The 16,102-nt window shown below is 35.7% G+C and overlaps 3 protein-coding genes across 3 annotated transcripts; 2 read left to right on the top strand and 1 right to left on the bottom strand.

Moving 5' to 3' along the window:
- Positions 1 to 250: 250 nt before the first annotated feature.
- On the top strand, positions 251 to 1,783 carry LOC115449624 (histone H2A, sperm). The gene is made up of 3 exons (XM_030177486.2): positions 251 to 482; positions 563 to 791; positions 1,115 to 1,783. Exons 1-3 carry the CDS (start codon positions 467 to 469, stop codon positions 1,287 to 1,289), a joined length of 420 nt encoding a protein of 139 aa, XP_030033346.1. The 5' UTR covers positions 251 to 466; the 3' UTR covers positions 1,290 to 1,783.
- Positions 1,784 to 2,332: 549 nt separating this feature from the next.
- Positions 2,333 to 13,084, top strand: LOC115449616 (pseudouridylate synthase 7 homolog). The gene is made up of 11 exons (XM_037443368.1): positions 2,333 to 2,844; positions 4,312 to 4,525; positions 4,808 to 4,949; positions 5,542 to 5,662; positions 6,032 to 6,220; positions 7,110 to 7,284; positions 7,848 to 7,961; positions 8,328 to 8,466; positions 10,431 to 10,788; positions 11,540 to 11,691; positions 12,001 to 13,084. The coding sequence occupies exons 1-11, from the start codon at positions 2,570 to 2,572 to the stop codon at positions 12,423 to 12,425; spliced, it is 2,304 nt and encodes a 767-aa protein (XP_037299265.1). The 5' UTR covers positions 2,333 to 2,569; the 3' UTR covers positions 12,426 to 13,084.
- Positions 13,085 to 13,235: 151 nt separating this feature from the next.
- On the bottom strand, positions 13,236 to 15,463 carry LOC115454139 (zinc finger protein 239-like). Its single transcript, XM_037443099.1, has 4 exons — positions 15,439 to 15,463; positions 14,841 to 14,924; positions 14,242 to 14,327; positions 13,236 to 13,422 (listed from the first exon to the last, which is right to left on the bottom strand). The coding sequence occupies exons 1-4, from the start codon at positions 15,461 to 15,463 to the stop codon at positions 13,288 to 13,290; spliced, it is 330 nt and encodes a 109-aa protein (XP_037298996.1). The 3' UTR covers positions 13,236 to 13,287.
- Between the last annotated feature and the right edge of the window lie 639 nt (positions 15,464 to 16,102).

Below are 16,102 nucleotides of genomic sequence, written 5' to 3'. Positions count from 1 at the left end.
AAGTTAATAAGCCGACTAGCCGCGACAATGGTTGGAGGTTGAATAAGTGAATGTCGAGCAATTACCTTGCTTTCGTCTTGCTAGTATTGAGCTCGGACAACGTATCTAAGTAAAAAAACATCTTAGCACTACACCATACAAAATAACATTGACAGTACAGGGCTTTCATTGGGGTTTTTGCATTTGCATTTATGGCTATTTGGGGATATTTTTTCGTGACTTTAGGGCTATTTTTGTTTTAGGAGTTGGTAACCCTGACTTGAGTGAAGTTTCAATTTTCTAGTGGAAGTTTTGAAGTTTGAAGTGTTTCGAATCATCAAACGGATTTAGTTATAAATATTATTATTATTCTCTTCATCTAGTATTAATTGAATGTTATTGAAATTTTAATCATTAATCAAGACTTGCCCATTCAATATTTCAAGTACTTGTGTAAAATTAGCAGTGATACTGATAAAAATATAACATGCCTAAAAAAGGCGGTAAGCATATTTTTTAATGAAATACATCGGTTTTAGCCCATCTTATCGCATAATTGAATTTTATTTTCAATATGTTGTAGTTGTTATGAGTCCTGGTGCCGGAAAAATGAGGGCCAAAGCGAAATCCCGAAGTGCGCGTTCCGGCTTGACATTTCCAGTAGCTAGGATTCATAGAATTTTGAAGCATGGAAACTTCGCTCCTCGGGTGGGTACAGGAGCTGCCGTGTATTTATGTGCGGTCTTGGAGTATTTGTCAGCAGAAATTCTAGAGTTAGCTGGAAAAGCTGCCGAAGATAATCATAGGAACAGGTACCTACAATTATGATTTTTAATGAAGTTTAATATATATATATACTATATTTTTAATTTAAATTTGTTCATTATAAAATTATCAGCTAGTATTATTAAAAACGTTTTATCTATTTACATAATTATTCAAGTTTTTCTCTACTTAAAATTTTATAGGTACTTTTTATTTCAAGGAGAATTAAATACTAAAACTACTTTTTGGACATTCGAATCAAAGATCTGAATATAGCTGTATTCATATCATTTGTATGCATGCATACTGTATAGTGATAGTGCTACATTCATTGAATTGCATCACAAATAATGAATATTTTATATTGCAGAATATCACCTCGTCACATACTCCTGGCCATACGCAATGATGATGAACTGAACAGGATGCTTGAGGGTGTGACTATATCACAAGGTGGAGTCATGCCTCGCATCATGCCACAGCTCCTGCCAAAGAAGACAGCCATTAAGAACACAACTAAAAATACATCTTCACAGGAATATTGATGCCGATATTTATAATTATAATCTCTAAGATACTTCCTGATAAAAGCATTCTGTCAATTATTAGTTGAGGTTTAAGATATGATGTGCAAGGCTTTCTTTTATTTTTATTATATGTTAAGAAAGAGGCCCTATAATGAGTGAATGTCTTAAAGTTGAAGTAATTGTATCTAAAATGTATTTCACTTTTAACCTGACTATGGCTTTGGTAATATTTTTATTTAGTATAAATGTAGTTATAAATGTGTGGTTTTGAATATCATGAATGTATTTGAAGTCAATAATTGTTAATGTGACAGTGGTGTTATATTTTTTTATTTAAAATTTATACTCATATGCAGAACAAACTGTGCTTTGAGGCCTAAATGGTTTAAAATAAGCATTTAGAATTTTCTTATTTGGATAGTTGATAACAAAATCCATTGGTACACTTTGTTCAAATTATTTTTCTGTAATGTATTTATGTAAGGTATATTTAAATTAAATCACAAAATTGTTATTTTGTTTTATTATGGACTTTCTTTTATTATATTATATTGATGCATGTTGATAATACCATTTACTTTATATCAATTAAATTGGTTGAAAGAAAATATTGCATAGCAGCATAATCCACTTCAATAATCAAATCTTTAAGTTTTAATTTGTTTATTGTTGAAATAAATATTTTGTAAACCAGCTTGATACTAAATTGTTTCATTTCTTCTTAAAATCCCTTTTTGTGATTCCATATTTTCGCGCGGGTAAACTCTTGACTATATTTCTTTTTCTAAGGCTAAGGTTAGACTAGTAAGTTTGCGCGCCGGTTAAGAAGTGGGCTTGTAATAATAGTAAAAATGCTTGTGGAAGTCTGCAAGTTTGCAAATAACCTCTAAATAATATTAATTTTTGTTTACGACTACTAATACAAGTAATAAGAAATTGTATCCTTGGAACGTTAGCTGAGGCTTTGAGTGGGATTTATATTTATGGGGGTACCTCCATTATGATAATTTATAATCTCTTTGGATTTCTCATTTTAGTTTATTCTTCTCTAGTCTGTGGTTTATTCATTGGCTTTGGTATATACTCAAATGTCAAAACATTTTTATGTGTCTTGTAAGCCATAATATTATAAAAGAAAATAAAAACTTGGAAATAATATAATTTGAAATATTTCTAATATAAAAAATCGTTCCAGCCAGGTGTAGCTTAGTTAAATTTGTATGAATTAGAAATACACGCTTTCCATTAAATCTGCCAAAAATATTTGAAGTTAGGAATTAGGGTTAGGTATACTTGAAATGAGTAATGAATGGAATTGGAATGCAAGCCAAGGCGGCAATCGTGGTGGCTCTCACAGAGGTGGTTTTAGACGAGATTCACATAGACGCATGCCTAGGAACCCGCACTTTGGGTACCGCAAAGATGGATACCACAAACAAGGCGGCGGCAATAACATGTGGGACAACAGGCCGCCGAAAAGAGAAATCCCGCAATTGAGGTTACTGGAGTCAGATATTGGAGTGACTGAATTCGTTTCAGATCATAAAGGGTTTACGGGAATTATAAAATCAAGGTATGAAATATGTTTGTGATATTTATACTGTATTTGTTTAAATAGTTTGTACCGGCTACAAGTAAAGTGGGTTACCTGTTTTATGCCTCATAAACTCCACAATATCACAAGATTCATGGATGTGCTGCTGGTGTTAGGGGAAAGGAATATGAATTAGAATGTTAACTATGGTGTTAATGGTTCTAGGAACCTGATATACTATACAAAACAATAAATATTATGTTAATTTTCATTGAAACAGTGTATTCCATGCTACTCTGGACCAGCCAACCCTTTGACTTTTTAGACAAATGTGTACAGTATGGCCTTATTGATAAAAACTAATGTAGCTCAAGGCATCAAACTCCCATCCTTTTTTAGATTAAAATCCATAAGAATCCAGAATTACTTGAGTGATGCCACTAATGATCTCTCATTTCATCAGTATCTGTATATTTCTATCAGTACTCTGATATAGCAATTTAGCAGTAGTAAACTTAAGTGGAATTTATGTATCTTATTGGCTTGGTTCTGAAAAATTCAGAATTAGGTTTGGTACCTTCAATATAGTGTGCTTATAGAATTGTTGTATTGAATCAGTACCGGCAAAGATTTTATGGTACATAGATTTCAGGGCTTGGCAGTAGTCAGTTGATTTTATCCACTGCTGCAATAGACATCACTTTTTGCCTTTGGAAAATAGGCGAAAGGTTGATGATATTCATTTTAGTGAACATTGTGAATGGCTCCATTGACTGTCCAGAATTACTTAAAAACAGAAATTATTATGTTAATCAGAATAGTTTAAAGAAGCGACCTTTATTACATCTACCATTGGTATCCACAAATTATAGGTGAAATGCATTTTCTTTACACAGTGCCATTATGTTCAATAGTATTTTTTCAAACTTGGATATTAACTTTTCTTGTATGAGTAGTGAGTTGAGTTTTACAAAGAACGTAAAAAAATCTCAACGAGGAATACTTTAATAACACTGAGTGTTAAATTTTGTTGTGATTTTCCTGTTATTATCCTAATATATTAGCGTGGTATATAAGTTGTATCAGCATTATCATCATCGTTGATTTGTGCACACTCTTAGTTTGTGAATATCCTCAAATACGGTAAGGTGTTTATGTCTGTTTAATAAATAAAAAAGAAAAATTTGAAATTGTACTATTCTACAATATTGTCTTGTCCAAAATGTTACAAATACATAATAGTTAGAGTGCTTTGGTAACTAGTGTATGTGTTGGCACTTAACACTAGTGTTTATAAGATTGATAAGAAAGCTATATATAAGTGATATGGGTACTGCACTGTTTATTCAAAAATCTCTGAACCATTGCAATGCATTTATTTTATTTTAAAGTGTTTCATAGTAGATATATGGTAAATTAATATGGAGCTAGAAGCAACTCAAGACCAAGAACTATTAAATGAATACAGCATAGATATATCTTAGTTAGATATATTTCATCTTGTAGATATTCAGATTTTCAAGTGTCAGAGATCAATGATGATGGTAAAATGGCCGAGCTGACAGACATGAGATCTCCTCAGCCCCCTGAAGAGGAGAAGGTGGATGAAGATGAGGATCTGCTAATCACAAAATACAACTTAGAGATCTTACCCATGGAGACATGGGATAAAATCAATACCCTGTCAGTGTCGCAGGTCAAGACCAATGATGTGGTGGAGGTTGGTAACAGCAATATCTTATAAAATATCTAATTTGCATTTACTTCACTTGTACATATCTATTTTACTTTTCAATTATCCAAAGGTATTCATAATAATGTCTTCATAAAATATCTAGTTTTCAGTTACTTATATGTATCTATTTTGCTTTCCAATTATCCATTTATATTCAACATAACTTATAACGGTGGTAATTATATTTCATTTGTAATCTAGTCTGTTCAACTATCCTCTCTCAGATAATTTACTGATATAAATTTTGTTTATTTTTTTATTTCGCAGATTGATATGACTGGTGTGACTAAGGAGCAAAGAACTAAGATACATGACGCTGTAAAGAAAGCATTTGGTGCTAAAATTGTTGGAAGCACAGTCAATATTGATGACAAGAAATTTATGCGTTTTACAAAATATCGCAAAGGAGGTAATGACAAATTCAAAAAAGAATAATGTACAAATGGTCCTAAAATTTGACATGTAAATTAATTAGGATCAAACTTATTGGATTCTTATTAGAAGTATTGCTACTTTGTAATTATTGTGAAAGGCGGCTTGAATCTCTGGGCAAAGGTTACCTTTGCCGATGCTTGCCTTATTTACCCTTTTCTAGCAAAATAGTTGCTGGTAACATCATGCTTATCACCATGCATAGTGGGATGCTAATTATTGCAATTAGATTAATTTATACCAACACTATCTAGTTTGATGGATAGACAATTTAGTTTCATGCTCCATGCAGGTTTTTTAACTCTAAATTCCTTATTAATGCTTCCTATTAATTAGCAATACAAGTGCATATAGATAGTAATAATAATAATATCAACCCTATATTATATACTTTCCCAATGCTGGACATGGGCCTCCTACAACTGATATGGTTTAGGCTTTATTTCACCACACTGGCCTAGTCTGTGCGGGTTGACAGACTTCACATACCATCAAAGTGCATATACACAAAGACTAATTTAAAATGATTCTTTTATTGACATTTTCTTTTTTATTTATTTATTTTACAGTGCGTGTTGACAATAGAATTAAATGGGTGTGGCCAGCAGAGTATGTGCACTTTATAGTGCATAAGGAAAACTGTGACACTTTGGAAGCTGCTGCGAGAATCGCTGAAGCACTTAAATTAAAGTTAGTAAATCTGAATAAAAGTAAAATATTTGGATAATGGCTTCTCTACATAATGACAATTATAATTTATGCCAATGGTTTGTGCTCAATATGTGTGGTGAACTTGTGGAAGGGTGCCTTGTGGTGACATGGAATCTATGTGAATGTTGACCTTTATGTTGGCGTGAGAGTAGTTTGTTTTCTGTTTTTCAACAGACCAAAGGCTGCTGGCGGAATGATGCCTGCGGTGTTCACACATTAGCGCATTGCCACACATATTGGCTAACATGAAGAGGAACTACTACAATAACTTGCTTTATTTATTTATATCGAATTATAATTGTTTAAATTAAAATAAAAAGTAAATATGGCATTGTATTTCGTTCACAGCGGCAGACCATCGATGTTAGGTTACGCTGGCACGAAGGATCGTCGTGCTAAAACCTCGCAATGGTTCAGCCTGCGCAAGGTGGACCCGCGCAAAATAGCGGCCGGCTGCAGCGGGCTCGGGAACATACACGTCGGCAACTATACCTTCAGCAAGACTCATATTAAACTTGGAATGCTCAAGGGGAATAGGTACATACTTTCCGACGTACAAATCTCGCGTTTCAAAACTAAAGTACCAGTTAAGATGCAAACCATTTTGATCCCTTATTTCTACTTATTAATATACTTATAGAGAATATCAAGTCCAGAACTATAACGTAAATTCTATATCAATAATGCCTGATTGGGCTGATATTGTGCAGAGAACTTGATATCATTGAAGTGTCCTGGCTATTAAACTCGAGATCTCAGTACAACATCGGTATATATGTACTACGTACTAGATGTGGCGTTCTGAACACTCATTGTATTCAACAGAATTGAACTGCAAACCATTTAAACTGACTTTAGTATGGTGTCAAATTTGACAGCTATTTAAAGCGCTTTAGCGCTGCATGTTTTAACAGTATGGTTATACGACGTTTGATGTTTTAGCGCTGCAGCGAACTTTAGTTCTAACTCCAGGTTTCGAACAAATAGTTTATATGGATGTTCATGTCTATAGAATATACGTTAATGCAGCACAATAGATTTACCGCCGTTACCTGTGGATGGAATTAAAACCCTTGAAGTGAAGAGCTAATACCTACCTTGATCAAGTTTTATATTAATTATATATACTTTGCACTCTTAATATAATAGTGACCCATTTCAAAATTGCCAATTTGTGGGAATCGTCAAACAACCAATTTCTGTTGCGACCTTTTAGTTTTTTCCCTTTTTTTTCATGCTATAGGTTTCATTTATTACCTATTTTTAATAAGCTCAATTTTATAGCAACTTAAAAAAAATTGCACACAAAAAATAGTTTTCTGACCACTGCCACAAATTATCAATTTTGAAATAGGTCATTATTTTATTAAGAGTGCGACTTATATAAATGTGAATAACAAATTCTTATCTTGCCATACATCTATAGGTTCCGCATAGTACTGCGCAGTATAGAGGAACCAGACGAGGAAGTAGATAAAGCATGTGAGAACCTGCGGAGCCGCGGCTTCATCAACTATTACGGACTGCAGAGGTTCGGCGCGAGCGTCGACATTCCCACTTACGAGATCGGCAAGCAACTGCTGCAGGCGAATCTTAAAAAAGTATTTAATTCACAAATTAATATTTAAATTGACATCCAACTAATGTTAATAATGAGGAAGTAGCACGACTGTTTTTTTATGGTATACCAACTGTTCTTGAGGACATTGTATGCGGAGTCATCTTTAATTCTAGAAAAGGCATAGGCAATTTTTTTAAGATTATTTGTCACAAACCGAAATCTACGTAGGCAACGTCGTGGGCTTAAGCTAGTGAGTTTATAAAGGTATATTCTATTATGATAATCTGTCTGGAGGGGTATCTTCGAATTGTTTAGTAGCACTCAAACAGCATTTTAAGCAGCTATGTCTATTCTTGTTAAAATATTATAGCCAAAATAATTACTATTTATATGAGGGAAGTTAGATCCAGTAGAGCAGCGCAGTTCAGTCCTATGCGAAGCTGAGCTGAATAATTAAATATCCTGAGTGATGTTCAAATTGTTTATATAGTTGGGTTATGTTTCCTTACACTCGATCTACTTGTTTTTGTCCTCGTTTAATTTTAAAAAGTGTATCAATTAGTTATATGTTGTTCGGTTGTTTATAATGTTCCGTCGTGCCAGGCGGTGGAGAGCGTGGTGGCGGTGGCGGGGCGCGGGCGCAGCTACCAGCGCCACACGCGCATGACGCGCGCGCTGCAGCGCCGCCCCAACGACCTCGCCGGCGCGCTCAGTGCGGTCAGACATTACAATATTTTCTTTACTGTTTTTCTTATAAAGTTTATTTTTCGTCCATGTAATCGCTCTCTTAAATCTTTCGCGAACATGAGAAATATTTCGCAAACCGTTTTTAAAAATTTCGCGCCAACCTTTTGTATAAAATGCAGGTTGGTATTATAACGTTGACTTTCTAGTCCGTCCCGTGATCATGAAGGATGCAGTCTTCAAAACGTCCGGAGAAAATTATATAAAAGCCGCGATAAAAGTTTCATATAAATGTCTCAAAACCTATTTCAGAGTTTTGGAATAAGGTTGAAATTCAAACACCAACCTCATCTACTAAAAACCTTACAATATAATACACCATACTTATTCATATTACAGTTGCCGCGAAACGTGATCTTGCTGTATTTACACTCGTACCAGTCGCTGATCTGGAACAAGGTGGTGTCGATGCGGATACGACGGTTCGGACTCAAGCCCGTCGCGGGGGACCTCGTGCCGCTCGTCGCCGGACACGAAGGTGTGTACCTTGTGGGAATGTTTTTTTATAATGTTACTATGTACATTATTAGAAAACGATGTTCGCCTCCTTACTCTTTAGTCTCGCGGCATAAATGCTGAAACTTATGTGTCTATGTCGGGTTGGCTTTTTGATTATTTTCACCTGGTTTTAAAATTATAGTATGGTGAAATTTGTATTGTTTTTGCTATAATTTAGTTTGAACGGGAATGTCATGGGGCAAATAAAGATAACGAGCGTATACCTACACATTTCGATACTAAATTCTAACTTATTTATTTATTGACAGGGCTAATCTGTCACTCAATAGACATAATATATTCGGTTACACGCAAAAGGTAATGTGAAATAATAAAAAACTATGATAATAATATGTTCAATCACGGTATCGAATTGAAGTAAAAATATTGCTCTATAAAGTTAGAGAAAACCGAAAAAGCGATTGGAATAAACGCATCACAATTTTCCTCTAAACTAAATCAGTCGTTAACGTGAACGCAGTCGCGGGCATTGGCTAGTTACTAATAAACATAATTGTCTAAAAGTGGTAAGAGGTTTCTAATAAACTTAGATAATACAATCAGATTAGTTTGACATCACAATATTTTTATGTATCTTCAGATGTACATTTATAACTGTTGTGTTTATTTATATTACTAGCTTTTGCCCGCGGCTCCGCCCGCGTTATAAAGTTTTTCGGGCTAAAGTTTTCCGTTATAAGAGTCACGCTATATATTTTCCCGGGAGCATATGTTCTTCCAAGGGTCTCAAACTGTCTCCATACCAAATTTTATCCTAATACATTGGGTAGTTTTTGAGTTTAACACGTTCGGGTAGACCGATGCAGCGGGGGACTTTGTTTTATGATATATTTTTGTAGAACTTTTAAGAGGAACAATCCCGTCATACATTATTGTTGCATAACTTTAACCGTTGACGCAGCGCTCGCAACAGAAGCTCTCAAAACTAATAAATTGTCCCCGTTTTTGCATCATGTTTCATTACTGCTCCGCTCCTATTGGTCATAGCGTGACGATATATAACCTATAGCACTCCAGGAACAAAGGGCTATCTAACACAAAACTATTTTTTAAAAAGAATTATTCAGTTCAAACTCCTAGTTTCTGAGATTAGCCGTTACTGCTCTGCTCCTATTGGTCATAGCGTGATGATATATAGCCTATAGCACTTCACGAACAAAGGGCTATCCAATACAAAATGATTTTTTAGTTCGAACCGGTAGTTCCTGAGATTAGTCATTACTGCTCTGCTCCTATTGGGTATAGCGTGATGATATATAGCCTATAGCACTCCACGAACAAAAGGCTATCCAACGCAAAAAGATTTTTTCAGTTTGGACCGGTAGTTCCTGAGATTAGCCATTACTGCTCCGCTCCTATTGGGTATAGCGTGATGATATATAGCCTATAGCACTCCACAAACAAAGGGCTATCCAACGCAAAAAGAATTTTTCAGTTCGGACCGATAGTTCCTGAGATTAGGCATTACTGCTCCGCTCCTATTGGGTATAGCGTGATGATATATAGCCTATAGTACTCCACGAACATAGGGCTATCCAACGCAAAAAGATTTTTTCAGTTTGGACCGGTAGTTCCTGAGATTAGCCATTACTGCTCCGCTCCTATTGGGTATAGCGTGATGATATATAGCCTATAGCACTCCACAAACAAAGGGCTATCCAACGCAAAAGAATTTTTCAGTTCGGACCGATAGTTCCTGAGATTAGGCATTACTGCTCCGCTCCTATTGGGTATAGCGTGATGATATATAGCCTATAGCACTCCACGAACATAGGGCTATCCAACGCAAAAAGAATTTTTCAGTTTGGACCAGTAGTTCCTGAGATTAGCGCGTTCAAACAAACAAACAAACAAACAAACAAACAAACAAACAAACTCTTCAGCTTTATATAATAGTATAGATTAGATCTGATATTTTTTAAGACGAAGCTTGCGAGGACGCGGTAGTAGACTATGACGACGACAATGACACGGAATGTCACGAGGACGACACAGATGGCGTTGACAAGCAAGATGACGTCGACAAAGATGGCGCCGAAAACAAAGATGGCGACGGCGGGGAAAAGAGTACGGAAGCGGAAGAAACCAAGAGAGAGTCTAAAACAAAATTCCCAGTTAAAATATTGACACAAGAGGACATTGACAGTTCACGGTACACAATATTCGACATTGTGATGCCGTTGCCAGGGTACAATGTCGAGTACCCGCCGAATATGAAAGACTATTACCAAGAGTTGGTAGCTGAAGATAATTTAACTTTGGAGATGAAACACAAGTCTAAGTAAGTATATATTGTTTGTATAAGAGTATATGGCAATTATGACAACTGGTCAGCTTAGATGAACTAAGGATTAGTAATTATAGGCAGTGAAGAAAGTTCTGGAGTGAAGGCCATGAACTTTGCAAGCGCAGCGTCGGACTTCCATCTACGAGATGGATAGATGACGTCATAAAAGTCGCAGGAGAACGCTGGATGCGGGCCGCTTCCAATAGGTCGATCTGGAAATCTTTCGAGGAGGCCCATGTTCAGCAGTGGACATCATGCGGCTGATGATGATAATTAAAATCTTACTATATCGTAATACGAATTACTGATTACTAATAATATTACAAATTCGAAAGTGTGTAAAAATGTTTGGATGCTTGTTTTACAACAAGTTTTTGCATTTACTTACGTAAATGCAGAAACAGGTAAACGGATTTGTATGAAATTCAGAATACAGATATTATATGTCCTGGATTAACTCATAGGTTATTTTTTATCCTAGTAATGTTCCCATTGTAAATAAGGATTTTTGTAGCGGGAAAAGATTTTCACTAGATGTTTACATCCTTTCGACCACTTAAGTGTATCGGACAGTTTATATCCAGGTCTTTAACAGGCCGACATAATTGTGTCGACTGTCGAGAAGTAATCATCTCTCGTCAGTTGACATTCTATTGATCTCCATTCCAATTACCGTCAGGTGCAGGTCCGTAAGGGTCACTTTGCTGTGCTAGTTAAAATAATAATGTTGCTGTATGTTGTGTAGGACCTACAGCATGTCGGGCGCGTACCGGCGCATGTGCGCGCGGCCGGCGGAGCTGTCGTGGCGGCGCGCGCGCTACTCCGACCCGCGCGCCGACCTGCTGCTCTCCGACATCGACCACATCCGCGGCTGCACCACCACCGCTGAGCTCGAAGGTCATTATTACTTCATTTTTTATCTGTAGTCGACTATGCTTCGTGAAAGATTACAACGGCTTTCAAGCCTATATCTACGTATTTACTTCCTTTTATATTATTTGTTAAATATGAAAATTTTTGTCGAAGATCTTCGCATATAATATGTCTTTTAAACACACTGAGAGAGAAATTGGTTCTTTACAACCTCTATTTTAGTACAATTTATTTATTGATCGATTAATTGGTTAAATGACTTCAGTTTGAATACAGTATTCATAAATAATGTTTTTTCCAAATTTTGTTTCACTCAAATCGTTTTAATTCCAGATGGTAAATACAAAGCCCTAATAATAACATTAACGTTACCGCCAAGTTGTTACGCGACAATGGCCCTACGTGAGTTGCTCAAAATGGACACTTCATCCGCCACTCATGCGCAGAAAGACCAACAGCAAAAGCGAAAAGCAGACCTCGAGATCCGACAGGCTAAGAGGGCTAAGAAGGCTGAGGCTAAGTTATCGGAGGGAGAAGGTACACAGGCTGAGAAAGGTGAAGAGGTCGGAGAACAAGCAGAGACGGCTGTAAAGGAAGAGGTAGCAGAGGGCCAAGTTGAAAACGATGAGAAAGTTGGCGAGTCTGAGGATGGAGTAGTTCCAAAGGCAGAAAGTCAGGCTGATGAAGCAATGCCAGAAGTGAAACACACAGTTTACGGTAGCAAGGATCAAGAGGCTGAAATTAAGACGGAAGAATAATTAGATTATAAAATTGGCGAATGGCGTGCGTTGTCGGATCTTTGAGTAAATCCGTAATATTGATAAGTTTAACTTTGTCGTGTGACGTATTGGCCGTGTGTATGTTTAAAATATGAGAAATATATTTAGGGTATTGTTTCTTGTAACTTTATTTTACAACTTGTATCATAATAAGATCTAGGATCACGCTTATGCGACAAGATTCTTATTTATAGTTTTGCTAGCGGCTCCGCTATTGCTTACAAGTAAGTTATTTTTATTCTGAATGCATTAATGGCGCATTATGTAATATACTTTTAACATGATATCCGATTAACGCCTTAACACAAAGACTTTGCTGGTGGAAGGGTTTCAATATTTTTTTTATCCGATTCCAAGCCTTGTCGACCAGCCCTTTTCCGTCGTTAAGTAGTATAAATCCAGGAATGCAGACGTATGCGACCATAAGGTTTAATGTCGTATTAGCATAAAGAAAAATTAAGGCAAGATCAATTAATGATTCACATTAATCTGGATGGTTCACATTGACCGGGACAACAGCGACACGCGGAGCCGCGGGCAAAAATAGTGCGTATATAAAAATAACATATTGTGATAGTGGTGTTTTTATAGTTGTACGCATTTGAATATTTTAAAACAAATAAATAAGATTTATCCTCTTTTGATTTTTATTTATGAATAAACAGACAAACACAAATTTTTTGGTCTTGAATAGTACAATGTGGTTTATGTAGGTTGTTTCAAATTTCGAATCTCAAATTACCTTATTAGATTGGATAAGAAATAGGGCGATTAAATAAATATCACACGTAACATTTATAATTTAATTGAGATCAACACACATGAAGTGAATGTTTAAGTATTATAAAGATGGTGGGTAGAGTTGTGTCCGCGGGCGCGCATGCGTGCAGTGCGGGGCGTGGCCGGCCACGTGCGCGCGCAGCTCGCCGGGCGTCGGGAACGAGCGCGGGCACCACGAACACTTGTGCGGCTTGTTCTGGAAACAAGGCAAATTGTGTTCAAATTACTGGCTATTATTTATTGATATTACTTTTGACTACCCTTTGACATGTTCTGAAGTTGTCTTCAGTCCTTTTTGGCGCTCAGGTCTTTGGAGTGCTACGAAAAAAGGGCACGAAAACGTGTTCGGTAGGCCCCAGCAGATAGTCATAACAGCAACCCATTGAGAGTGTGTGGGAAGAACAATCTGCTAGTTAAGGCCTCTTGTATTTGCTGGTCAATATAATCTAACCTAATCTAACCTTCCATCTCACACAAACATGTAATAAAATTGTAACTGACCAATGTCTATACATTATAGATATTGAAAAAAACGAATATGAGAGAATCTTTATTAGAGCAAATGAAGCCAAAACAACAGGTTTTAGAAATTTTGTCTATCTATGTTTGCACACGCATCAGGCAACAACTACTGCATGGAATTGTATGCAATTTTCATCAATGTAATGCTAGATGTCTAATATAGGCTCCATTTTATCCCGGGAAAACATAAGACGGGACTTCTATCCCGGAAAAGTTTCACCAGGTTGGAGTTGTAAACAAAAGCTAGTTTATAATATTTAACTAATGCACCAAGTCAACGTGATGTAGATATATTAACATTCCTGTGTTTCAATTCAGTAATTCATGAAAATATTGCAGATTTGCACCATTGCAGTTAGTGGATGTCGATATGTTTGGATGCATTGAAGCTATCATTATGGTACATGGGCTTTGGATACTACCAGTAGTCAGTACATACATACTTGGATACTATCGGTATCTTGATAAAATAGTATAATTTACAATAACATACCTTTGTATGCGTCATGCGATGATAATACAAGTTCGAACTCGCTGTAAAGCACTTTCCGCACTCGCGACATTTGTGTGGTTTTTCACCTAAAATAAAAAAAAATCATCACAATAGGTTCGCTTCCAATAAGTCGATCTGGAAATCTTTTGGGTTGCCCAGTTGCAGTGGACATCTTGCGGCTGATGATGATGAATCAGCATAAATGAATCTTTTTACTTGCTTGCAGCTCTAGCTACGTTAAGAAGTTTTTCCGGCATAAAATTGAGCTTATATTTAAGTTAGACCTCTTAGCAATATCGATGAAAACTGCATTCTATTCCGGTCAGTAGTTTTTGCGTAATGCATACTCATACAAACAAAATTTTTTTTCACTTTTATTGCTATAATAAAGTTTCCCATTTAAGTTTTTTTAATATCCATAATGTGCAGACGTCAGCCTATTACAATTTTATTATAGGTAAGATTTTGAAAAAAAGCATCAAACTTGCGGTAATTAAAAAACTTGATAAAAAATTGGAAGTCTCCCAAAACCCTAATTATAATAATGGAACATATATTCAATGCAAATGTAATTATATATTTTATTTATAGGTATTTACCTGTGTGTATTCTTCTGTGCGTGTTTAATGAACTGGAGGTGCTGAAGCCTTTGTTACACACGTTGCATATGTGTGGCTTTTCACCTGCAACAAGATTTAACGAATTAATATAATTTACATATAACTTAAGTTAGGGGCCAAAGATAATTGGTAGATAATTTAAATAAAAAAAAAAGAAGAATAACCTAATAATTAACTACTTTATAAGTTGGTTTGAAAGATCTTGTTTTCAAAACCTACGACATTTATACCTAACATAAATTCAATGTAGGTCCCGATTCGAAAATTTATTTAAAATGTTATTTCACTAAAAATACTGGATAATATGAACACACGTTAGTCGCGTTTATTTAAATACATTAGTGAATCAGATATCCCTATCACTAAATTGAAAGAGCATAAGGATAAATACTTCTTTTGCCTTTCCTACACTCGCCTACAATACAGTGTGATTACCTTTAGCAATTTCAAGAAAGAAAATTTTCAATTATTATCAATCCATTTACCGGTATGAGTTCTCATATGCCTTTTTAATAACGACGGCCTGTCAAACGTCTTCAAGCAAACTTGACAAGGCAGAATGTTCTTCAATCCTGACCTTGAAGGTACGCAGATGCCCTCATTGTACACCAAGTTAGTGCGCTCGTACAATTTCATCAAATGACTGTTTAAACCAGCTAAAAACTTAATGTCTATTATGTTTAATATTCCGTTAGGTTTTTTGTTTTTTATCGATAGGTCCAAAGGTTCAGTTTGCAGTTCCATTCTTGTTAAGGTGATGGAAATTGTTTAGAATTTTATTCTATTAGTCTGAATTTTCCAACATATAATTTAAGATTTTTAAATAACATATCAACTTCTTGTATATCGATAAACCTCAAACCTCAACTAACACTTTCAACTTAAATATTCAGTCCCTCAAAACATGTAAATTTATGATTTTCACACGAATTTTCACCACAAACTGGCATGATATCTTCATGGAGCTCTCTTAAATAGTGAGGGTTGATATCGGTAATGACAGTATTGTTGTTTGTGTTGGATTGTGTAACGGTGGAGATGGTTCGGTATTGTGGTCGCGACAATGTGTTTTGTGGAGCATCGGCCACTAATCGACATGATTTGACAATTTTTTCGGGTGTTTTTCATGGATTCATGAAATGTTTGGATATGACTAACAGATTTTAAAAAGTAATTTTACTTGTGGGAGCACGAAGCTGGTTCTTACCTAAAAAGGAAAGGAATGGAAAACCTTGTGAACC

The sequence above is a fragment of the Manduca sexta genome, chromosome 26, assembly GCF_014839805.1.
Source record: "Manduca sexta isolate Smith_Timp_Sample1 chromosome 26, JHU_Msex_v1.0, whole genome shotgun sequence".
In the NCBI taxonomy this organism is placed as follows: domain Eukaryota; kingdom Metazoa; phylum Arthropoda; class Insecta; order Lepidoptera; family Sphingidae; genus Manduca; species Manduca sexta.
This window is presented reverse-complemented; position numbering and strand designations above follow the sequence as displayed.